Genomic DNA, 26,565 nt, shown 5'->3' with positions numbered 1-26,565 from the left:
GGATAATAAAATCAAGAAAATTTAATACAATATAACTTAAATACGAAATATAACATTATATATATATATATATTTAATAATATTTGAATATTTGAATATTTAATAAAATCATATTCGAATTTTCGTAGTTAATTAGAAATTTGTAGATACGCGATAAAGAGGGTGAATAAGGAAACAGAGGTGAGAGAGGTAACGAGGGTTGTACGCTATTGCGCATGCATCTTTGAATGAACATGCTTTTCAAGGCTTCAGTATCTCCGGCGAGGCTCGTGGGAACGGTACCCAACGAAAACCTCTTCGTTTTATTTCGTGATATCAATCTAAAATAAAAAATAACAGGATGTGTTAGAATCGAACGATAAAAACAAAACCAAAATACAGCAACGAATATTATCGATCAAATTAAAAAAAAAAAAAATACTAATTTGTTTATTATCTCTTTTAATTTATTTACGAAATGATCGATATTTCATTACGATCAAAGGAACATTTAAAAAGATGACTAAATCATAATCTTCATCTTTTCATTTTTCTTTTTCGTTGGTGATTTTTGAAATTATGGTGTATGCTTGGTGGTCACCATTTATTGATAAAGAAAGGACACGCGATATGAGAATTCAAGCGTGTAATGCTTTAATAAATTTTCCAAAACAATTTTAATGTCGAAAGTAAAAGTGAAACACGATCATTCTTTCGGATTATATCAATGCCTTATGCTTTTGCCTTATGTGTGTTTCAAATCAAACGAGAGAAAAATTGTAAATTATCGTTGAAATAGGCTTTCCATTGTGTAAAAAGTAACGTGCTCGATATTATTTAACGTTAAAAATAATTCTCTGGAAAGATAATCATCGAATTCGTCGCGATAAATAATTAATCAATTTTGAGATTATATTATTTGTATAAAAATAAATGAATAAATATAATAAAAATAAAAAGAGGTAAAAAAAGAGAAGATCAGTTCCAATCTATATATAAGTTATGAGTGAAAACTGATCCAGGATATAAAAAAAGAGAAAAATGATATTATGATCGTATTACATTAATACAAGGATTTCGTTAGAAATTGTAGAATAAAAAAAAAAAAACGAAGAAAAAAGAAAAAGTACGTTGAATTTATAAAGAGCATACATTTTTCTTTTCTCAAATTTTTGAGAGGATTTCTTATTAATATTTATATCGATATAATAATCCTACGTGTGACAATACTCTTAACAAGACTGTGCAATTATAATAATAAAGAAAAAATTATGCGTTTATAAATATGATTGGAACGATCATTTATTAAAAAAACTAAATTGTTCAGGTCATTAATGGGGAATTGTTTTAATTTAACGCACACATATACATTTCATAAATTAATAAATAAATTGTTCGTAACTAGTGAGTTCACATTAAATCGTAAATAAATAATAAATAAAAATGCGTGCACGTAAATAAAAGAAAAACGCACAATGCATTGGTTAATTTAATTTGAAGAAACTTCTTTGAGTGACAATTATATATTCCGACGTAATTCGCGTGTAAAAGTTGATAATAATTAACGAATTAAATTCTACATTAAACGTGTCAGTGAATTATTTGTATGGATAAGAAATTGGACAGTTTTATTTAGATATAAAGTGTTGGATTAAAAAATATGAATAGCGTGGACTCGTTTTATTTGTACAATTGCAGTACGTCTGTCCTAGGAACTAATATATCATCGTTATTAAAATTAAATCACAGCGAACTTATCTTACTTCTAAATGAAGCTTTGCCGTTATTAAAGGAATCAGATCAAGACGCATTTTTCAAATGTTTTCACAGTGTACAAGAACGTCCGTTCAATTTGCCATGGTGGCAAAAACTAACTTGGTCATTGATCTTTGCTATCATTTTATTAGTAGCCACCGGTGGAAATATAATCGTCATGTGGATAGTACTCGGTAAGAAAATATCTATTTTTAAACGTTGATCAGTAATTTGATCGTTTAGATCGAAGGAAGAAGGCTCATTACATCATTGTAATATTAGAACACTGACATTTCTTCGACCTAACCATTTTTTATTATTCGATTAAACTAGAGATAACGATAAAATTATCTAACAGTTGCGTGTCTACAAAATCAAGGATTTATTTTTTTTTTTTTTTTATTCACACATTTATTTCTTTTCAAGTATAAGCGTTTTATTATTCTACAAATAATTATTAGAAATTTGAAATAAAATTCTTCTAGGATATCTCGCGAAATTTGTTCAGTTATCGATTATTTATTCTTCTAATCGAATGTACAAAATTTCATCGATTTTTTTAAGATACCTTTGTTTCTTTTTCTTTTATTTTCTTTTTTAGATTTTCTTCAACAATTTCAACATTTTATTCTCATTAAAAGATAATTATTTTTTTTATTGCTTACTTCTTTGAATAAAAATAAGAGTTCTTTGCTACGACCACGATATTATCAGCTTATCATCAACACAGAAATGTTTTTTTTTTTCACACATTTATTTCTTTTCAAGTATAAGCGTTTTATTATTCTAAAAATAATTATTAGAAATTTGAAATGAAAATTCTTCTAGGATATCCCGCGAAATTTTTTCAATTATCGATTATTTATTCTTCTAATCGAATGTATAAAATTTCATCGATTTTTTAAGATACCTTTGTTTCTTTTTCTTTTATTTTCTTTTTTAGATTTTCTTCAACAATTTCAACATTTTATTCTCGTTAAAAGATAATTATTTTTTTCTATTGCTTACTTCTTTGAATAAAAATAAGAGTTCTTTGCTACGATCACGATATTATCAGTTTATCATCAACACAGAAATGTTTTTTTTTTTTCACACATTTATTTCTTTTCGCGTATAAGCGTTTTATTATTCTAAAAATAATTATTAGAAATTTGAAATGAAATTCTTCTAGGATATCTCGCGAAATTTTTTCAGTTATCGATTATTTATTCTTCTAATCGAATGTACAAAATTTCATCGATTTTTTTAATATACCTTTGTTTCTTTTTCTTTTATTTTCTTTTTTAGATTTTCTTCAACAATTTCAACATTTTATTCTCGTTAAAAGATAATTATTTTTTTCTATTGCTTACTTCTTTGAATAAAAATAAGAGTTCTTTGCTACGACCACGATATTATCAGCTTATCATCAACACAGAAATATTTTTTTTTTTTTGTATTTTTCATGTTAACGAGATAGTCGACTGACATAGAAATGTAGTTAAACGTGTAGATGATTAAGTACTTATTTATATAGACGATTACTTGTTAATAATAAAGCACTATTTTGACGATTTCAAATGAGATTAATTTCATCGACTATTGTAAAAGAGATATTTTATCAATGAAAATATATCCCATTAAATATCTTTGAAGATAAGTTTCTTGTAACTAATGAGACTATAAGCATACGAAAATCCACGTCAATCATGATTTCATCTTCATTGTTCCGAAATAGAATTAATTACCATTACAAATTGAAGAGTGAAGTGACTCGTCATTTATAGGTACATGAACTAACAAATATAGAAACCCTATAATCGATCGGGAATACATAGAAAGAAAGATATTACGTTACAGAATGATTTACGTCTTTCAAGGATTTTCTTTTTCTCGAACATATATTTATTACCGTCATGACGATACTCTTTTTTTTCTGTATCACGATACACTTAGAAAGACACGGTATGGGAAAAAAAGGTAGATATCTGACATATATTACACGTTAATAAAACTGATATATATATTCTTTTCTTTCTTATGTTACCCATTGTTACATCAAATTCCATAATATACATAGACTTTATTTATAAAATTCAATATTTAAAAATATATATAAAAAAAATATTTATACGTCTCTCGTACAAAAAAATAATTTAATGATCGTGTCATGGGGGAGAAAAAAAATATAAAAAAAATATAAAAAAATATAAAAAAATAATAAAAATAATAAAAAAATATAAAAATATAAAAAAATATAAATTATAGATATATAAAGAATAATAAATAATAATAAATAATAATAAATAATAATAAATAATAATAAAGATATATAAAAAAATATAAATTAAAATATAAAAAGGAAAAGAACTAAAAAAATGAATTTGATATTATATTGAGCGTCGTATTAAAGCTTAGTTTTCGACGAAAAGCAATTTATTAGATTGTTTTTGGATTGTCTCGAATAATAACCATTACCAATCTGGATAATATTTTTGTCTCCCTTTTTTTCTTCGTTTTTCTTTTCTCTTCTTTTCTCTTTTTTTTCTTTTCTTTTCTTTTCTTTTTTAGTAAAGGATTCTTCTATTATTTAGAAACCTCGCAAGATGGATAGACAAATTTTTAGTAGCTACCTACATGATTTTGGACGGTAGAAAAAGTCAGAACGTGACCGTGCCAATGTTTATCCACTTTCGTTGACTTTCGATAGTGAGAAAGGTCTCTCTCATAAAAGATTCTTTACAAGAAGAAAAAGAGAGAATAAAAGAGTGAAAGAGTAAGAGACGGCTAGTTTTTTTTTCGAAAGTAAATCGTTTCGAGGTTCATTTTTTTTCTCTCTCTCTCTCTCTCTCTCGTAAAAATCATTAAAAATTAATCAACTGTTCTATCACAGAAATAAATTATATTTGTAATTTCAAAAAATAATAATCTTTTTTCCTTGCTATGTTTTTTTCCTCTCTTTTTTTTTTATTATAAATTCAATCGAGAGAGAGAGAGAGAGAGAGAGAGTGAGTACGTGGTATTTTATAATATTAAGCTTAATGGGATTTTATTAGAGAAGAGAAAATGGATTACATATATATATATTTATTCCTTTATCAACAAATAAATTAAGTTTATTAATTAAATAATATCAGAATTTTTAATTAAAAATATATATATATATTTTTTTTTTTTTCGATTAATTTATACTAATATAATAATATTATATAATACTTCAATAAAAACATATTAGTATCAGTAATTTAAATATATAATAATAAATATTCCGATATTATTTAACAGTCAATTCAATATTTTCGATTAAAGTTTCCAATTAGTCTTGCAATTTGTTCGTTTAAAAAATTGTTATTCAAACGTTTATAATGAACATAGATATATATATCAATATATACATATAAATCTTTCTGTGCATAAAGTAGACGTTTGTACGCGACAGGTCTATGAAGAAAAGAAAAAAAAACATTTCTACAAACATCATGATTGCATGCTTGCTATCGATCCTACTTTGAGTAAAGAGAAAAAAAAAACATGTGTTATTTTTCTTGTTAACGTGTTTCTTTATGTTCGATGAAAGAGAGGCTTCACTTTATAAATAACATTGACATATGTACACATTAATATTCGATAAACCTAACCGTAATAACTAGTTTTTATATTTTCTTTGACAAATTTATTGACATAAAAACGACGAACGCAGGATCAAAAGATATGATTGATACAAGTCGTAGAAAAGTCAGAAAAAAAGTTACTTTTCTACTCGAAGAGAAAACATTGATGATCCTCAAATCCTTCCCCCTTTTTATAGACTGGATTTTTTGACTATCGTGATTTTTATCCCCCCTCGAGAATACAGAAAATTCGATGAGGTGACACGTGTCAATGAAAGGTACTTCCAGCATTTATCATTTTTCGTCCAAACTTTTTTCATATTTCTTATTTTCTTTTATTTTTTTTTTTTTTATAACAAATTGGAAACGGAGTATTTTGATAAACGATTATATAAACAATTATAGAAATCGATTTAGGGGTTATACGCAGTTGCGAGGCTCGAAAAAGACGTATTTTCATGAATTTTTTATAGAAACAGTTTTTATTTCTCAAACAAAAGTGATGGTAATTCAAATAGAGCCAACTTTTGAGAATACAATAGCGCGTCGATTATGTAAAAATATTAATCTGCACCGCTCCTGTAGATGATTTCCTGAACGTCCTCTAAAAAAAGACGTTTGGCGGTGATCTCCATTTTGGCGGTTTGGATTATCCGAAATTAAAAAATATGGTGGATTCTTTTAAAGGATAGATTAATGCAGGTATTAAAACCAAGGAATAATAAAAATTTGATTTTTGACAAAATGGTGTCTATTTGAAAAAAAGTTGTTGTTTTTGACTAAAATTTTCGCTCTAAATTGTTACAAAAAAATAGTAATAAATTTTTTAAAAATTATTCCTTATACTTAATACCTGAGGAATATATCTAAGAAGATTGTGTAAAAATTGGAAACCGATCGGTTAAGCCGTTTTTGAAAAATCGAGATCACCGACTTTGAAAATACCGTTTTGAGAAAAACGCGTTTAAAGTTTCAAAGAGACGTTTACACATAGTTAAAAATTTTTGTTTGCAGCTTACATGAAGTGAAGAATATTTGTCGGATCGATTTGAAATTTTCAGAGAATATACTTAAATATATGTACATTCCGAAAATGAAAAAAAAAAAAAATCGATTTTTTAAAAATTCTAACTGCGTATAACCCCTTAATTTTGATTACAATAATATGTAAATAATATTCGTATTAAGATGAAAAAATGTGTTTTATTAATTATTTTGATAAATCATTTCACGTTTGTATCTTTTTGTTCCAGCGAACAGTCGTTTTTATTTTTCGCAAGTTAAACGATAAATAAAACCAAAACGAAAAAGTGGATTTTCGATAAAAGACGGTTTGAAAAAAAAAACCTGCAAAGCTCGTGGAAATATGTTCTTTCTCGTTCAGCTTTCGACTCGATAGAAAACGAGTGTTACGAAATATTGCTTTAAAGTTAGAAAATGAAGAATACGATCGATTTTTCGTACTTAATAATTTTCACTTAACTAAACGAAAAGAGAAAAAAAAAAGAAAAGAAAAGAAAAGAAAGAAATCCGTGTACGTATAATCGAGTAATTATCGTTATAAAAAAGTTTCTATTGTTTTCTTTTCAATAGTTTTTTATTTTACAACAATTTTCAACTAAGAACACATTTATTATAAGTTTACCATGGGAGTTAGAAGCTGAGTCAACACCAAGGGAAAATTAAAGATGGGAACTTGCTTATTTTATCGGTGAAGGAATTTAATGGTTACACAAAATTGCTTTAGCGAAGGACGAATAAAAATGTTCGGTAATATCAGGAGAAGCACTTATTGGAACTTTGAACCTTCTTCTTATCAATCTGTAAAAAAAAATCTATAATTATATTATCAAACGTAATCCATTTTCACGATATTTTTCTTAAGTATACTATCCGATTATTTTTATATTGAATCGATTAAAAATTTACAAATAAAATAGTTTCATTGTGAGATATATATTTTTCATTTTTCGTTTACGTTTAATATCGCGATAATTTTGTTTTGTAACGAGGACAAAAATTAATTAATTAATTAACGATGCGAGAAAAGAGAAAGAGAAAATACAAAATACAAAATTATATTTGTATTCAGACCAATTTAAATTATTTCTCATCCATTAGGAACAAATAAAAATTAAAATTTCATTATTGTAATGGTGATGCTCCAAACTGTGTCATCCAGATGCGCTAAAGTACATCTTATGAATATTTAACTATTCTCTCTTTCTTTTTTCTCCCTATTTTTCTCTCTCACTCACTCACTTTTTCTCGAACATAACAAATTTATTTGTTCCGTATCTATGATCGTGATTATTTTGATCGATATTACGAGTATACATTTACATAAACTAAATGAAATTTTTAAGTGAAGAATTTAAAAAAAACAAAAAGAAAAACAAGGCCATATTAGATACAAGAAAAAAAGAAACAAAACGTGTAACGAGTTACATCGTAAATCTTTCCTTGAAATTTGTTCGAATCACTCGTACAAATGAAAACTATTTGCATAAAGAAATTGAAACGATAATGTAGAAGTACATAAGTAAGTGGGTATACGTAGGTAGAGATATGCAAATAGATGCTTCGATTTATTCTCAAAATAATCAATGAATTTACCGAACAATTTAACTGAAAGTATCACTTTGCAATTACGATAACGTTACCATTACCGATTTTAAACTAAATAGAATTTAAATAGAAGGGAAACAAGTTTCAAGGAAAGTTTAAGATCGAATAACCTACGAATAATAGATTCGTTAAAGAAACAACCTACCTGAGTTTTAGATAAAGAAAGAAACAAAGAAAGAAAACAAAAAACTACAATTTGAAGAAATTCAACGCAATTCCTCGAAAAACAAGTTTAAACTTTAAATGGCATAATTCGAAATTCTTTTAATAGAAAATTACTTTAATAGACGATTGACTTTTCTTTTATTCCAAGGAAAAAAATTAATAATTAAAAAAATAATAATTAAATATTATGTTTTTTTTTTTTTTTTTTTTTTTTATAGCACATCGTCGGATGCGTACGGTTACCAACTATTTTTTAGTAAATCTCTCGTTGGCAGACCTGATGATGTCATTATTTAACTGCGCCTTTAATTTTGTATATCTTCTAAACTCTAATTGGCCCTTTGGTGTCGTCTACTGTACTATCAACAACTTTATTGCCCACGTGACTGTCGCGTCGAGTGTCTTTACGTTGGTGGTAATATCTTTCGACAGGTATGCTTTTTATCTTTTTCTATTTTTTTTTTCTTTTTTTTTTCTTCCTTGTTGTTTTATTATTCGTCCGTGTCTCTTCTCACACGCATATATCTGCATATTCATTTTTTACGTACGCGTATTTGTATGTTATATTGCATGTAAGTGGTTTCAATATTACTATCCAATATTATTTATTAAATTCATTAATCGTGTTAAATATATTATTTGATTGCCACAAAATTCCTGTTATATTAATATAATCGAGAATGTAATATTGATTGTGTATGATATTTAAAAAATGCTTTGCATAATATTTCACATTCCTGTCCTATACCATAATATTGATCAGATCTATTGATCTGTGAGAAGTATTGGTATTCATTTGGTGATTTTCAATTAGTATTCAATTAAATTTATTTAATTAAACGAAATAATTATTGTAATTTCTCATTCTCGGTGACGTGTCACGGGAAACGTATTATTAAAAAGATAATTCTTCGTAAAGCTACTTAAGGGTCATAGATGTTAATTAATGATTTTGTTGGAAAATACAAAAATTATAATTAATTATTAAAAAGTTTTTATATAATAATTATATATAATAAGTAACAGGTCTTCGTGGCTCAAGTGGTAGAGCGTTCTTTCGGTATGCGAAAGATCCCGGGATCGAGTCCCCCCGGGCCTCTCTCGATTTGTTAAACAATCGAAGCTCGAATTTATTGGGAGAGAGAGTTCTTCGAACGAACAAAATGCGTCAGGGTTGCGTCACTAAATTATAATAAAAATATAATAAGTAGAGGAAGATAAATCAGATGCATTTGTATTCAAGTTATTTCAAGTTAAATTAGTTTTTACTGAGAGGAAATGTATGTGTTTATACAAAGTATTTTAAAATGCAATGAAAGATGAATATGTTCTTTTTATTTGTTTATTTTAAAGTACTGAGAAAAGCACTTTTGAAGTTATGACCATATAATTTGAAACACATTTTGTATGTACATAATCATATATGTGCATATGTACATAAAAAGAATCGATCGGTTATGTATAACATAATCAAGATCGTGACATAGATTCGATCTTTCAACGAGTATGTGCACAGTTCTTTAAATTGTCAGCTAAACGTCTTGAGAGAGTACTTATGTGAAAGATTTTCCTTTAACAATTGTTTCAGTATAGTTTATTCTACTTTTCTATCATTCAATCTAGAAAATTGATGTTCATTGTCGCATCAATAGTAATTTAGAAGTTGTTTGATTCCACTTCGGCTCAAATTCTAAATTTCATTCTACTAGTTAGGATAGTTTGCTATTTATTAGATCAAGATTTTAAATAAGATTTGTAATATTTGTAATTAAAAATATTTTTATATTATATGAGTGTTTTTATACGCTCACTAATACAATTGATTGCCAATATTTTTAATATTATTATTAAATTATAAATAATAATAAATATTTTTATATTATATGAGTGTTTATGCATTCACTAATACAATTAATTGCTAATATTTCTAATATTATTATTAAATTATAAATAATAATAAATATTTGTTTTATTATAAATATTGTCGAAATAAATAGAAATATTTCTATGGACTAATTAGATTGATGATCTTATTTGTCTATTTAAAAAACAACTCTTCGATTAACTCATTCGTTTATTAACATGAGCCCCCATTGACATACTTCAAGAAGAATTAAAAAACGATTAAGATATTATAGCTGCATAAATTTGAATTAGGATATTGTTCAAAAGATCTTTCTTTTATCTTCTTTTATTTCTTTCCATCTTTTATAGATTCAATCGGTCTTATACAGGAAAACTTATGAATACGATTCTATTTATCCTGACTTTTACAAAAGGAAACTTTTCCTTTCTTTGCTACTAGGTCAGCATATTTTTCTTCTAAACTCATGAAATTTATGAGCAAGAATGAGATACATAAAAGAGAGTAAAAAATTATTACATCATTTTCGAAAGCAAAAAAGATAAAAAATTAACAAAATTACAAAAAATCGTGTAACGTAATGTTGTAAAATTTCGCAATTTTCACTTGTTCATCATTTTTTTTCTTTTCTTTTTTTTTTCAAAGTTTTCTAAAAAAGAAAATACAGTAGTTTAAATATTCGTTGTTTCTAAAAAGGCATGGTCATGTTAAAGCGAGATAAAGTAAAGCAGAGTTTCGTGTTTCATGAAAAGGAAAAGAAGTAAAACAAGGAAACGGAAGTTGATATTTTTTGTGTTAACATATTTCCACAATCCTTTCGCAATATATTCCGGTTTACCTTTATTATAGTTTAACTTGTTTATCCTTAGCACGTAATATATAAGATGCAAGTGTAATAAGATAGCGAATAACACCAAGAAACACATATTGTATCGGTAATGCAATTTATTCTTTTTATTTTCTTTTTTTTTTTTTTTTATTTTTTCATGCCTTTGAAAATTCAATCCAATAATAATTGAGATTTGTTTTCTGTTTTTTTTTTATAAAAAATTAAGGTAAAAAATATGTATACATATTTTTACTAATTAAACTAAATCTGAGAATATTTGATAATGTATTAATATTATACTTTTAAAATATAGTAAGTTAACTTTACTCGATAAAAATCTTAAATGAACGAACGATTTGAATACGGAATTATCTCTGTCTTTCCATTTCTCTTTCTCTCTTTTAGTCTCTCAATCTTTCTCTTTCTCGTTTTCTCACTAACTGAGAGAAACAGTAGATTTTTGGAAGCTGATAATAATATTCGCGGATGATAATGATGCTCGGATAATTAAAGTAAAAGACGATCTGTGGCTGTCTCGTCGTTTAAAGAGATAAGCTTTTAACGTTGAGAACAGATATTCCTTTAATATTTGTCAACTTTTACGACAAATTAAATAATATGAAATTTCTATTTGTTCGATAATAATAATAGTTACAATTTAATTCTCCAATGGAATAAGTTTAATATTTTATAAATGTTTTTTAAATACAGATTTTAATATTCTATCCAAGAATAGGGAAATAATCAAGAAACTTTTTATACTCGTCAAAGAAATGTAATAAAGGAGAGACCCCTTTTAAAAATAAACATTAAAAAAGAAAAATAAAAGAAAGATCTGAGAGAACGAATGCTTCATATCGATTATTCCATGAGTCATTTTTGTATTTCGTCGATGTGAGACGTGCTAACGCTTAATTAAGTTTCATATGATCTTTTTAGATTAAATTAAATTTGATTCTTTAATTAATATGCACCTTGCATATATATAATATTTACTATCGATATCGTTTTTTTTTTTATAACTATAGATATTCATTTTTATTTTTCTCGCGTAATTTAAAAAATTCAATATTCGTTTTATTTTTATCGACTATCAAATTCATAGAAAAAAAAATTAATTAAATTAATTTCATCGAAAATATGAGAAACAAAATTTTATTTTTTTTTTGACGAACATTTATAATAACATTTTTATAATAAATTATTTATTTAAAATATTGATGAAAATTTTTCTCACGAATTTTCATATTCGTAGCACGTCTCTCTCTCTATCTCTTTTTCTTTCTTTCTTTATTTCTTTTGTTTCTCCGCTATTTTTGTCTGTTTTCTATTTCATTTTGTAGTTATTTAGAAAATATGTAAATTTCGTATTAACATATTTTATTTATTTCCTTCTTCTTATTCGTAGAACGTGTTGTTCGTATGATTATTTATAAGACAAAGAAATCATATTTACTTTTATGAGATAATAATAAATTTTTGTTCACAAATGACGGTGATCGTGTTACCTTTTTTAATATTAATGTAAAAGGATATGGATATTATTACAATTTTATTGAGAATAATAAAAATAAACGAAGCGTTTATAAAAAATATGATGAATATCTGTTTATCTGTCGGTTTTATAAAATCGTAGTGTCGAAATAACAAGGAATAAAAATTGTAGAATAATGTTGATGCATACGATTGATTATATTTCTTATTCAAAATCTATAATACATCTTGACGTTACGTATCTCGATTTATATATTAGATACTTACGTAAATACGCATTTGCGTTTAAAACATGAGCGCTAAATAAAATTTAGAATAGACAAGGTAAATAAGATAAATAAGAAAAATAAAATAACAAAAATAAAAATAAAAAAGACAAATTAAGTAAAGAATGTCAAAATCAAATTAACAGTTAATGAAGTGAAAGAGAAAAAGTCAGCTTGATTTTACAAATCAAAATACGATTTCTCCAAGTTCTTTTATGTTTTTTTTTTTTTTTTCTATTGAAAAGAAGACTGATTTACTTTGCGAAAGATCTTATTTCATCTGATTAAAAGTTATCGAAACAATTTTCATTAGAAACTTGATTCTCGCGATTCCTTTTAAGTATGTTACTTTCAAACTTTTTCTACGCAGTTTTAAAACTGTGTCGATTAGATATAATGTTATGATCCTGTCAGCTGCAGATGCTCCTTTTCAAATGTGTTCCTTATTTTTTTATTTTTTCCTAAATTAACTTGTTATTTTCTTTTTCTTTTTTTTTTTTACCTTGTTTTTTTTCCTATTATTGAAAGAATTCACGTAAGATCGGAGAAAAAAAACAATCAAAGAAAAAGTAATGAAAATATTGGATTACGGCAAATTCTATTGTTAAATAAAATGCGTTGTGATATAATTTAATGTAGGTCAATATTTAATGAAACTTGCAGGGAGACAGACATTTTCTCAACGATATGCGGGAAAAAATTATCTTAAATGAAATTTAGGAAAAAATTATTTTCTAAAGTTCTTTTTATTTGCGATAACGTGCTCTTTAAAGAATTCCTTTGTTAGCTTATAAACTGCAAAGCATATATATCCGTTATCTTCAAAAACACGAGAGAAAAATAAAACAACACGAATCTGACATTTTTCATTACGTTTTAAATCATTTTTCTCTCCCCTTGTTTTCTATTTTTTTTTTTTGGTTTCTATTTTATGTGCATTTAATTATCTCAATAAAATGTGAAAATATGATTTCCTTTTTTAACGAAGTCGAGAATATTCATATTCAAGAACATAACATCGTTTCTTGTGTGAGCGATCACGAAATACGTAATCCCATTACAATCTCCTATTGTTCTTGACGTTTTTCACAATAGAACGAGTAATTGTTAATATTTAATTTAGCAGAAACAAATCCTTTAAAATGATCATTCGATATTTTATATATATATATATATATATATATAGAAATAAAATCAATGCCTATAACTCATTGTCAGAATTATATATTATATGAGCCGTTTATTTTGAAAATGGCCTAACTCCATATAACCTCAAATTGAGATATTTAAAGGTTTGCGTTTCAATGCAATTAAAAATATACGTAAAGAATAACAATGAGTTATGTTGCTTAAGTGTATCTAAAGGTGTTCAATTTACAGTTCCTATTAAAATAATGGCAATTATTAAGCGAATAATATGCGTTTTCTTACCAAGAATGGAGTTAGGCCACTTTCAAAATTAACAACCAGATTCGTTATAAAATTTGAAGGAACCGAAGTCCATTCAACATAATTTAAGATGCTTCAAATTGCGAAGAAACAATACTTATTTTATTTTACATATCTTTGTAACACTTTAAAAACATAAATTATGCGATTCAAAATATTTTTACAAACATAAATTACAAAACAATTTTCTACTCATCTACATTTTGCGTATGTGAAAGGGATTTAAAGAAATCATGATGTTCCGGTGGTATATATCGTAATAAGTCAATTATGTCCTTAAATTTTGCGGTTGTAATTTGTCTTATATTTTATACAGTGGTGTCAATACAATATTTTCGAACTTTCTTGGTCTACCCCGACGTGGTATTAAATTCAGGACTTTCAAATTTTCGTTCTCATTCATTGATGTCTTATAGAAAATCTTATTCATTCTTGACAAAACGCATCCAACATATTTTTAACCAGTTTATTGGTTCTCCGTTAGAATTCTTGATCCTTTTAAAAATTGCGTCTTCTAATAATTTTGTTGATACAAAATCATCTTGTCTCATTTCATGTACAATAAAGTTATTACCTTTCCGACACTTTTTGATAATATTGTAATACTCTCGGGGGACAAAGAGTAAATTATTTTTTTTTAATGTCATTTCTACCACACCAAAATCTCTACTCCTAATGGAGTTAGGCCACTTTCAAAATAAACGGTTCAGTGATTCAACTAACTCTGAAAACTTATGTGTCCAGAATTACCGTATTTACTCGAAATATAAAAAATCTGAAATGCTTTATTGATAGATAATTTGAAGCTGTACATGTTACCGTGGGTAACCGGAAAAAAATGAAAAATGGAGTTAGGCCACTTTCAAAATAAACGGCTCATATTATCAATATTATATTTATCATGATTCATTTCACACAACAAATGAAAAGAATGATCACGGATAGAAACCAAACACAATGTATAACCGAATTAATTAGGTCATCTATAATAAATAAAAACAAAAAAAAAAGAACAAGCACATTATTCTCATTGTAAGAAGAGAAATTGAATTTCATATGTATCCATGAATGCGTACGTCACTTTGTGCACATTTCTCTAACTCGTTGTTATAAAGTTTAAACGTTGGATGAATGGTTGTCAACGACAGTGAGAAAGAGAGATAGAGAAAATAGTTTTGTAATAACTCATGGTACCAAGTTTATTACTTCTTTGAGAATAGAGTGGAAATACTACGAGATAACAATGATAACTATACCATTGGATTTAATTTCAACTATTTCTAACACCTTTCTCGAATTAACTTAAGTTGCAATTTCATAACGGACAATGAATTTTCGTTAAACTCGATATCATTTTTCTTTTTTTTTTTTCCATAGTTGAATAGTGAATTGCAATTTAATAGAACCAGCGATACAAGACTCGACATGTAATTGCATTTCATGATAGATTGAGTTATGATAGAAAATGCATATATTACACATATGTATACATTTATTTATATGCTTATACGTATACGTAGGATGAAATTAATTCATATGATAATCTAATACAGCAACGAAATACGAAAATATTCGTTGGAATATTGACGAAATACAAAATTAGTTTCTACGCTAGGTTCAAAAACTTTTTTTTAATCCATTCGTATATTATATTTTAATAAAAATAATAATTCTTTATAAAAAGATAAGCAATCATATAGAAAATTTGATGTAAAAGGTAAATGCGTGCATCACGAATGAAACGAAACTTCAACGTGATGATGATTGATAGCGCCAATGAAATTTCTTCGTAATTGCCGAAAAAATGAATTACCAAAGATACGAGAATAACTTTTTCTATACTCCGATAGGAATTGTTTTTCTTTTTATTTGTTAAATTTTGTTCCTTTCCTAAAAACGAGGGAGAAGAAAATCATTCCATTTCAATGTAACATTCGTTGTTTGCTATTATCGTTTTCGATAAAAGTGGCTTCGTTCTATACATTTATACCAATACACCCAAAGATCGTTTATCCAATACACATATTCTTACATGTGTACCTATAATAATATAATACACATTTGTGATGTTTATTGAGTATTTCGTGAGAAAATTTACCGAAGAAGATCGAAGAAAATTCAACGAGTTTTCTTGCTAGCAATTTAAAGACTTGTAAAAGTTAAAACATCGTTTTACAATTTTCTTTCTCTCTCTCTCTCTCTCTCTTTCTCTCTCTTTCGGAAGGAAAAAGTAGTCGTAGAAGTTTCTCGAAAGTTGTTGGTTCGATATTACCACGCGAAATTTAAGGGGAACTAGTATGAAAAAAGCTGTAAGTTATTTTAACGAAAATAAACTAAAAATCTATCTCTCGTTTAAAAAGAATTGAATACTGGCGAGTAACATTAGTCTGTCATACGCGACGAAGAATTTCATTTAAAATTTTCTATCGAAAACAACATGTTATCGTGTTTATCCCGTCTGTCTACTTTTTAGTATTTTCTTTTTGTTTATCACTTTTTATTTTCCACATATGTATGAGTTGATCGAAAAGTTTTGTATCAAACATAGAAATAATTCTTTTTGTCTCGATCAGTATTAAATTTCATCTCTAAAAGAAGAACAAAATTTTCGTTTCTTTTTTTATTTCGTTTAAACACAAAAATTTGCAAAAAAATTTTCGTGTATTACGATCTGTCTCAATTTTAATCTTTGTATTTTTTGTTCTTTTTCGGTTTTATTTTTAATTTCTGTATTTTGTCGAAGTTTTGCCAATTAATGGCACAGTTCTTGTGGAAACGTTTGAAGCGGTCGTAAGATAAACGAGAGTACGATAGAGGAGACACGATTCCCATGCGATTCGATTAACGGAAAAATTCCATTAACGTAAAAATTGTAAGCATCTGTTTTACGAGAAGAGCCAAAGCACCTTGCTCTCGGTAGCTTTCCAATTGAAAGAACACGAAAGCGTAAAGAAACACTTTAAGGATGGCCCTTTGAGGATCACTGCTGGCAAACTCGTCGTTTATTCATTTATTACTTTGTCTCTTCTTCTTCTTCTTCTTCGTTTTTCTTTTTTTCTCTTTTCCTCTCTTTTACTTTTTCATTATTATTAATTATTTATAATATAATAATTAGATTTAGATCATCTCGTGTTATGACAAAAATACGAATTGAAAATATTCGTAAGAAAAAGATGATTTATATTTCAAAGTTCCAACCGAAATAAATATCGTCTATATACATTTCTTATTTTCTATTCCTTCTTAAGAACATTTCTATTCGGTAACAAAGAAAATAAGAGAAATTTCTTGAAAGGAAACATCAAATTTGTAATTCATCGATATTCCAGATCGTGCCGCGATTTCTCTTCGTTTGAATTTGATCCAAGTTATCGCGAATAATATCACGTCGCCCTGTTATTCGTGGAAATCGGGAAAAGCTACTTTTTGAAGCGAAAAAAGAAAAAAAAATGTATGAGAGAGAGAGAAATAGTGAGAATAAGATGAAAAGAAAATCTAAAGAAATCTTCACTGTCAAGTATCTTCCTCCTCCAATGAAAGGAAAGAGCTTTGAGCTGCTTTGAGATTTCGCGAATATGGAACATTGCAAATAATCGTGTTGTTCAAAGCCTCTTGGTTACGCACCCTTAAATGGATTAGTTCTCTGGCATTTCTAGAAACCAAAACAAATAGCGTCGCCTTGTATATCACTTTGTCTCCATTCAGCACCACCCCCTGCCACCCACTCTCTTCTTCGTGTGTCGACTTAATGCTTATCTGATAAATTATTCGATTTCTAGATAACATGTGTACCTCGATAAATCGACTGGTATTGATGATAGAACAAACAACAACAATAACGACAAAATGTGTTTAGATGAAACATTATTTGATTTAAAGGGTTATACGCAGTTAGAATTTTAAAAAAATCGATTTTTTTTTTCATTTTCGGAATGTACATATATTTAAGTATATTCTCTGAAAATTTCAAATCGATCCGACAAATATTCTTCACTTCATGTAAGCTGCAAACAAAAATTTTTAACTATGTGTAAACGTCTCTTTGAAACTTTAAACGCGTTTTTCTCAAAACGGTATTTTCAAAGTCGGTGATCTCGATTTTTCAAAAACGGCTTAACCGATCGGTTTCGAATTTTTACACAATCTTCTTAGATATATTCCTCAGGTATTAAGTATAAGGAATAATTTTTAAAAAATTTATTACTATTTTTTTGTAACAATTTAGAGCGAAAATTTTAGTCAAAAACAACAACTTTTTTTCAAATAGACGCCATTTTGTCAAAAATCAAAATTTTGATTATTCCTTGGTTTTAATACCTGCATTAATCTATCCTTTAAAAGAATCCACCATATTTTTTAATTTCAATAATCCAAACCGCCAAAATGAAGATCACCGCCAAACGTCTTTTTTTAGAGGACGTTCAGGAAATCATCTACAGGAGCGGTGCAGATTAATATTTTTACATAATCGACGCGCTATTGTATTCTCAAAAGTTCACTCTATTTGAATTACCAACAATTTTTTTTGAGAAATAAAAACTGTTTCTAGACAAAATTCATGAAAATACGTCTTTTTCGAGCCTCGCAACTGCGTATAACCCCTTAAAGGGTGACATAATCCTCGATGTATGTACATCTATTTATTACGTTTTTTACTTTAGATTTTAATATCTTACATTAATAAATCATTGTTTAGATGATATACATAGAAAAGTTATTATAAATTATATTTAAATAAATAGAATATTAACATTCGTCTCGTTCTGTCATCAATGATAATCGAATTATTTAGATGGTTTGCTTTAAGTTTCCCCACTTGATATATAAATGTGCTTGAATAATATGTCTCTGTCTCTGTGTGTCTGTGTGTGTGTATTTATTTCGTCAATCGTAATTAATTAAATTTAGTATAATTGTTTAGTTGTTTGATAACTGCGTAAATTAAGTTATGCAACCCGTTTCAGATACATGGCTATAATGTATCCTTTGAAAAGACACATGTCTCGAAGGAGAACTATATTAACCTTGATTTCAATATGGACAGTCTCGTCTATCTTAGCTATTCCTAGTCTGTTATATTCTAGAACGACAAAGACAAGGTAACGAGGGATAGCGCAATTTGATTTCTACATAGATAAAATGTACCTTTGATATTATTCATTACAGATACTCAAACAATAAAACGAGGATTTCTTGTTATTTATCCTGGCCAGATGGGGAATACTTGAATAGTAAAACAGGATATTTGTAAGTAAAACTTACTATTATTCTATTGAAATAATTGTTATTTGAATTAAACGAAAAAACAAATCGATATCTATCGATTAACTTAGTGATACTTCGTAATTAACGGATGTTTGCATTAATTGTCAAGGAAAATGTTAAATTAGCATATGCGTGTTGTTGTTAACCACATAGTAGGCATACATATTTATGCTATTGGGAATTCTAACCCTAATAACTTCAATCTAATTAAGCGTAATTGCACTTATTGTTCATAAAATGATTAGATATTGTACTTTGCATTGTGTTTGCAATAAAGGAATGAAATAATGATAAACTGTGAAATTATAAAAATTGATGGAATTATCAAATTAACTTGTGAAATATAAATTACTGTTTTATTCACGTTCACGCAAAGATAACAATAGATAAAAATAGAAATATATTATATATCAACGTGTGTAATAAAACAAATGTATATATTTTGTTCTTTTTTATTTATTTATTTATCTTTTTGTTTCAGCTATAATATATTGTTTCTCAATATGACATATCTAATTCCCATCGTGGTAATGGCCGTTTGTTACACACTGATGGGTCGAAAATTATGGGGTTCGAAGTTCATTGGAGAACTCACGCATAATCAGAAAGAATCAATGAAATCTAAACGCAAGGTATAAAGTCTTGAAATGTTCTCCGATGGGAACTAAACGAAATAGTTTCTTTCGTTATCGTATCATGCTCGAATGAATCTCACGAGAGACGTTTCATAGTTAAAAAGAGAATATCTATGGAGAGATAAATCCGTTGTACATTTAACGTAACGAAGAATTTCAACAGAGATATCTCCAAATGCTATTCCTTTTTACGAAATTCATTCGTGGTTGAACATAGTAATCGTATCGGATACGTTGAAAACGAGAATCTTATCGATCTAGCACAAACCTAAATACATACTCGTCGAGATATGGTGAGAAATCCTAAATCCCTGTAGGATTAGGTTGGCTATTCGAAGTTGAGATCGTACCGATGTGTCCATTTAATGTCAGATCCGAGTCAAATCCTTTTAGCATCTCCCTTTCTTTGTTATTTTTCTTCTTCCTCTTTTCTTATTCTTCTTATTCTTTATCTTATGTTAGTTGGAACAAATATTACAAATAATAAATGGTTCAAAAAGGGTCACGATTATTTACTCTACTTTTTTTTGAAGTTATACTTCTTTTGGCGCGTTGGGGAAAATGTAATGGGGAGTGATTTTGTTCCGAGCGACACGAAAAATCGACACCATGAAGTTTGTCGATATTTACGATGCGCGGCAAAGCCAATTTCAAGTATACGGCATGAAGTTGTCTTCTTTTCTTCTTCCCCCCTTTTTTTCTCAAGCGGGTCACCCATCCAATTACTAATCGTACTCAGCGCCACTTTACTTAAATGATCGAAGCGAGAACTAATGCTGTAACCGCGCCATGACTGTTGACGCGTGAAATAATTCGATATATCTCTCTTATATTTAGTGTGGACTGATATCTATATTTTGATATTTCTTTTTCTTTTTTTATTCTTTCTTATATATATAATAATAATTATTTATTTTTTTAAGTTATTTTTCTTCTTTGAAGTTTTTTTTTGAAGTTATTTTTGAGGTTATTGAGGTTATGTTCGTTTTGGTACGGCAAAGAAGTATAACTTCTCACGTGCGTACATAAGTACACACATCAGATTTTTTATTCTTTCTTATATATATAATAATAATTGTTTTTTTCTTTTTAAGTTATTTTTTGAAGTTATTTTTGAGGTTATTGAGGTTATGTTCGTTTTGGTACTGCAAAGAAGTATAACTTCTTACGTGCGTACATAAGTACACACACCAGTTTTTTTTTGTTTATTTTTTTTTTGTTATATATATGTATTTTTTTTTTCTTACAGGTGGTCAAAATGTTCATAAGTATAGTTATGATATTTGCCATTTGTTGGTTTCCCTATCAAGGATTTTTCATATTCGTTTATCATAATCAAGATTTATTACGTAGAAGTTACGTTCAACACGTTTATCTGAGCTTTTACTGGTTGGCAATGTCTAATTCTATGGTGAATCCTATCATATATTATTGGATGAACAATAGGTGGATATATAAATATGTATGATTGTTATACGTGGCGTAGAAATATGATCTCTCTTCGTTGTGAAATGAAAAACCTTTTGTTACAGGTTCCGAGTATATTTTCAATTGATAATTTGCAAATGTTGTTGTACTTTGGATCGAACGAACGTGAACGGCCCACAAATGCGCGAATTTATAGAATTACATGGTTCTGGTCGGGAACGTTGTCGGTGCGGTAAGTGCTCTCTCTGGGTAGATCTGTTTTGAATGAAAATTTTATAATTTTCATTGAAAAGTTAAAAAAAAAAACCAAAAAAAAAGAACAATTAAAATTACATCTTTTTTCTTCTTTTTTTTTCTTTCAAATACTTATGAACATTCTCCAAGGAATATAATTGAAAGTTTTCTTGGCGCAACACGTAGTCTAATTAAAATTAACATTTAATTAAAATAAGTTCGACAATGTTTTGTTTTTTTAGATAAATTCATTCGACGATTTTTAAATATTGTAATTTTTTTTTATTTTGTTTCTTTTTTTAATTTTAATATAATTCGTTCTACAAGATGATATTTTTATCGTCATTACTGTCGTTTTTAACTCAACAATAATTTCTACAAGAAACTATTAGATAATAAGACTACTAGAAACAAGTTCAACTGTGAGTTAAACTGAGATCCAAGTATATTCTTGATAAAATGTGAGAAAACAAGCGTTAAGTTTATTTTCCATGGATCTAACTTCGAACTTTATATTTCAGTAAAAGTTATATATATAATATATATAATGTTTTTAATACATTGCAACGAACTGTACATTTCTATATAGAAAAAAATAAAAAAAAAATAATATCAACTAGCACAATTGCGATTTCTCATCATAAATGTTTTCCATATTTAAACTTTCAACTTGTTTATGAGAAGTTTTCGATTAAATAATATGACAGTTAAGAAATATTTTATTAAATTTTCTAACTAACACGTGTTCTGATTTACATCGTGTACAGGATATATTAGGGTATACGTTTAATTTATTATTTTTACAGGACGATTACAATCAACATCGATCCGATGGCGTCAATGTAGAGAAGCCAGTCCCGTTCGAACATTCAGGGTGAATTCTCGATCAACTAATGAAAATCGTTATACCAAAGAGGATATAGTTATCATTTGATAAATGAACAATTAAACAAAGATTTTTCAATAAATATGATTTTCTACGAGTAAATGATTTCGAAGACGATCGATTGTCATTTTGAAAAAAAGAAGAAAGAAAAAATATTCATTATTAATTGTTGATGGTGAAAATCATAACGGCTCAACTTCTATCTTCTTTTCGTACACACATATAAATATTATAAGCATGTATTATAAAAGAAAAAGGTTTAAAAGAGAGATGAAATATTGAAGTAAATGTTATTATTTTATTACACGAATGGAAAGAAAATTGTATAAAATGTTTGGATTTAACTGGGATCGATTCTCGTACATTGAAAAGATTAGTCCTGTGTCAATAAACTGAGTGTGTGTGTATGTGTGTGTGTTATTTAGTGTATATTTATTTTCCAAAAGCTTTTCAAAGAAGAAGTACTTTGTTCACATGTGAAAAAGAAAGTGATATATTTAAATATATATCTTTTCTTCATCGGTAAACTATAAAAATAAATATTTAGTAATATAAAGAGGAGATTTATAATACATTATATATGAGCCGTTTATTTTGAAAGTGGCCTAACTCCATTAGGAGTAGAGATTTTGGTGTGGTAGAAATGGCATTAAAAAAAAATAATTTACTCTTTGTCCCCCGAGAGTATTACAATATTATCAAAAAGTGTCGGAAAGGTAATAACTTTATTGTACATGAAATGAGACAAGAAGATTTTGTATCAACAAAATTATTAGAAGACGCAATTTTTAAAAGGGTCAAGAATTCTAACGGAGAACCAATATACTGGTTAAAAATATGTTGGATGCGTTTTGTCAAAAATGAATAAGATTTTCTATAAGACGTCAATGAATGAGAACGAAAATTTGAAAGTCCTGAATTTAATACCACGTCGGGGTAGACCAAGAAAGTTCGAAAATATTGTATTGACACCACTGCATAAAAATATAAGACAAATTACAACCGCAAAATTCAAGGACATAATTGACTTATTACGATATATACCACCGGAACATCATGATTTCTTTAAATCCCTTTCACATACGCAAAATGTAGATGAGTAGAAAATTGTTTTGTAATTTATGTTTGTAAAAAATATTTTGAATCGCATAATTTATGTTTTTAAAGTGTTATAAAGATATGTAAAATAAAATAAGTATTGTTTTTTCGCAATTTGAAGCATCTTAAATTATGTTAAATGGACTTCGGTTCCTTCAAATTTTATAACGAATCTGGTTGTTAATTTTGAAAGTGGCCTAACTCCATTCTTGGTAAGAAAACGCATATTGTTCACTTAATAATTGCCATTATTTTAATAGGAACTGTAAATTGAACACCTTTGGATACACTTAAGCAACATAACTCATTGTTATTCTTTACGTATATTTTTAATTGCATTGAAAGGCAAACCTTTAAATATCTCAATTTAAATTTATATGGAGTTAGGCCACTTTCAAAATAAACGGCTCATATATAAATATTGATCTATTATTTATTGTATATATACTATATGCAATATATATTCGTAGGATCTTTCTATCTCGAATAAAGAATAATATCGTTGGGTAAAAACAATTTGTATCGACGTTCTTTTCTGTGAATAAATTGAATGTAAATGTTGGTCGAGTTTAATCTTCATACCATTGCCAGTTTTTCGTACCTCCATATATAAATCAATTTAAAACGAAAGATTATGAACACTTTCGTACGACGAGTTTGTTACAAAAAAAAAAAAAGAGAAAAAAGAAAAGAAATAATAAAAAAAGGTAAAATAAAATAAATATTGGCTCGATCAATGAGTCGGATGCTGATATTTTTGATATAAAAGAAATACTAGCGTTGCTTACTTAAAAAGAGAATATTAAATATTTATTCGAACGAAAAATAAATAGTTTTTTTCTTTGTGTTTATTAATAATTCGAAATAAATAACTATAAATTGTTAAAAAAAATAATTGCAGAATTATTAATCGACAAGCCAAATATAATAATAATGTAAGCGATCGTTAAGATTATCTAAAAAGAAAATAATATTTTTTTTCGATTGATTAAATTTGCCCATCGATTCGAAAGTAATAAAAAAAAAAGAAAAAATACCATGTCTTTCCAGTTAGAAGAAAATAATTTTTACAGTTAACTATAATCTTTATCGATTTTTCGATTCTTGTTCGAGAGAAAATAAACGTTGATTGAAATATACGTACCATCGCATTTTTTTTTTTTTAATTTATATTTTACAACCAATAGAGAGAGAAATGTCTAACAACTATTTTTTAATTGATTGGAATTCTGATATTACGAGAATGTCTTTTGACTTTTCAAAGGATTTCGCATATTAATCTTGTTTTAGTAAGATAAATCTTGTGAGACTGTAACTAGAATATAAGAAGATTTATTAGCAAGGACTTTGAATAGTAGAACAAGGCGATAGACCGTGTATTCCCATCTATCTTATTAGAGCTTTCTATTCACTCTGTGAATATGTGATAATGGTCGCATAAAGCATAATTATTCCATGGTTGGAACACATTTTTAACAATAAACCTTACCACATTTGGTCAAATGACAGATGTTCTTATTATAATTTGTTTAAAAAAGAAATACTTTTGACATATGCATAAAATGTATACATTATTCGTTTATAAATAAAAGAAAATATTTTATTCACAATATAAAGTCTCATTCTATATTAAAATATATTCTATTTTTTTTCTGTTTTTTTTTTTAAAGTGGTCATTTGACCACTGCTCGCAATAGTGTTAAAGGTTTAGTGTTAATTATTATCACGTAACAATTATGTTTTTATTAACATCAACAAATTGCATATATATATTTAATTTTTATTTATTTATTCATCTATCATTCGTCAGTATTTTTGTTCTATAATTTTGGTCTCATTGAGAGAGAATAAAAAAGCAAAAAACCCTACAAAATAGTTCAAGGATATTATTATCTTTCTTTTTCCGATGAAATAATATATAAAGTTGGAGAGGGGTGAAGAGGGGGAGGAGGAGGATGAGGAGGAGGAGGAGGGGGAGGGGTAAGAGGAAATAAAAACACAGGCGAGTTATTTTGGTCAACAAATAAAATTTCTTGTTTATCTTATCTCATGCTTCGTAACCCATTGTTTACGTGCAAAAGTTACAAGCATATACATACGTATATAATATATTGTACCTATGTAATAAAGTTATCGATCGAATGCTTTTAATGGTAGTTTTTCGACGAACTACAATAAAACGACTTGTGTTCAGTAATCAAAAATCACGTGAACGGTTAATTTGTGATTTCATTTCTATTGATTATCCTGTGATCAAACTATATTGTTATTCAAGAAACGTACCATTGATGGTCGTGATTTGTATACTTACGTATATCCACTGCTAATAAATGGATACATAAGCGATAACCTATCAATCAAGGTAAACTATTTGTATATCTAATTCTCAACTACGTAAGATGATCATTTTGTAAGTAATTAATTTAATTGAAAGCAAGAATAATTAATAGTGTTGTCTGTAATGTAACTTAATTACATAACGTTTAATAATTATCGTATAAATTTGTCATAGATAAGAATAAAAAAAGAAAAAGAAAGAGAAAGAAAAACAAAAGAAAAGTGTCTGATCGATATTAGAAAAGAAAATAAAATAATCGAAAAATGTGTATCTTAAATGTGATTAGATTAATCATTCGACTAATACGTTTCTAATTCCAAGTAAATCCTATTACAGTTAAGGATGCTATAAATGTTAATGTTTTAGTTCCCGTATCTTCCTCCCTGTTTATTCGAATATCTTTTCGTTTAAGGATTCTCCCTAGATTTTATGGTAAAATCTCTCTATCTTGTATTTAATGTTATTATTTGTTTGCTCGTTAAACGAGTTCAAATTACTTTCGGTTAACGTAAGATACGTGTTACGATTGTTAAACGACTTGTTAAAGTTTATTCATATTATACAATTTTGAAATATATAACAGTTGGTCGCACACACATATACATGAGAATATATATAATTTAATAATAAATAAAATTAATTAATAATAAATAAATAAAAAT

General features: G+C 27.2%; 1 protein-coding gene across 1 annotated transcript; it reads left to right on the top strand.

Annotated features, from left to right (window-relative positions):
- The first annotated feature begins 1,128 nt into the window (after positions 1-1,128).
- Positions 1,129-22,874, top strand: LOC122518154 (tachykinin-like peptides receptor 86C). Its single transcript, XM_043636896.1, has 8 exons — positions 1,129-1,928; positions 8,336-8,549; positions 18,984-19,118; positions 19,186-19,266; positions 19,766-19,916; positions 21,169-21,365; positions 21,452-21,579; positions 22,388-22,874. Exons 1-8 carry the CDS (start codon positions 1,640-1,642, stop codon positions 22,513-22,515), a joined length of 1,323 nt encoding a protein of 440 aa, XP_043492831.1. The 5' UTR covers positions 1,129-1,639; the 3' UTR covers positions 22,516-22,874.
- The last annotated feature ends 3,691 nt before the right edge of the window (positions 22,875-26,565 follow it).

Source organism: Polistes fuscatus, unplaced genomic scaffold, assembly GCF_010416935.1.
Source record: "Polistes fuscatus isolate 324 unplaced genomic scaffold, CU_Pfus_HIC Scaffold23, whole genome shotgun sequence".
Lineage (NCBI taxonomy): Eukaryota > Metazoa > Arthropoda > Insecta > Hymenoptera > Vespidae > Polistes > Polistes fuscatus.
The sequence above is the reverse complement of the archived record's forward strand: the minus strand, read 5'-3'. Positions and strand labels throughout refer to the sequence as shown.

Coding starts and splice junctions, on each gene's coding strand:
- LOC122518154 (XM_043636896.1), top strand. CDS start 1,640: ATGAATAGCGTGGACTCGTTTTATTTGTACAATTGCAGTACGTCTGTC. Junction 19,917..21,168: donor CAATGAAATCTAAACGCAAG/GTATAAAGTCTT, acceptor TTTTTCTTACAG/GTGGTCAAAATGTTCATAAG. Junction 21,366..21,451: donor TATTATTGGATGAACAATAG/GTGGATATATAA, acceptor CTTTTGTTACAG/GTTCCGAGTATATTTTCAAT.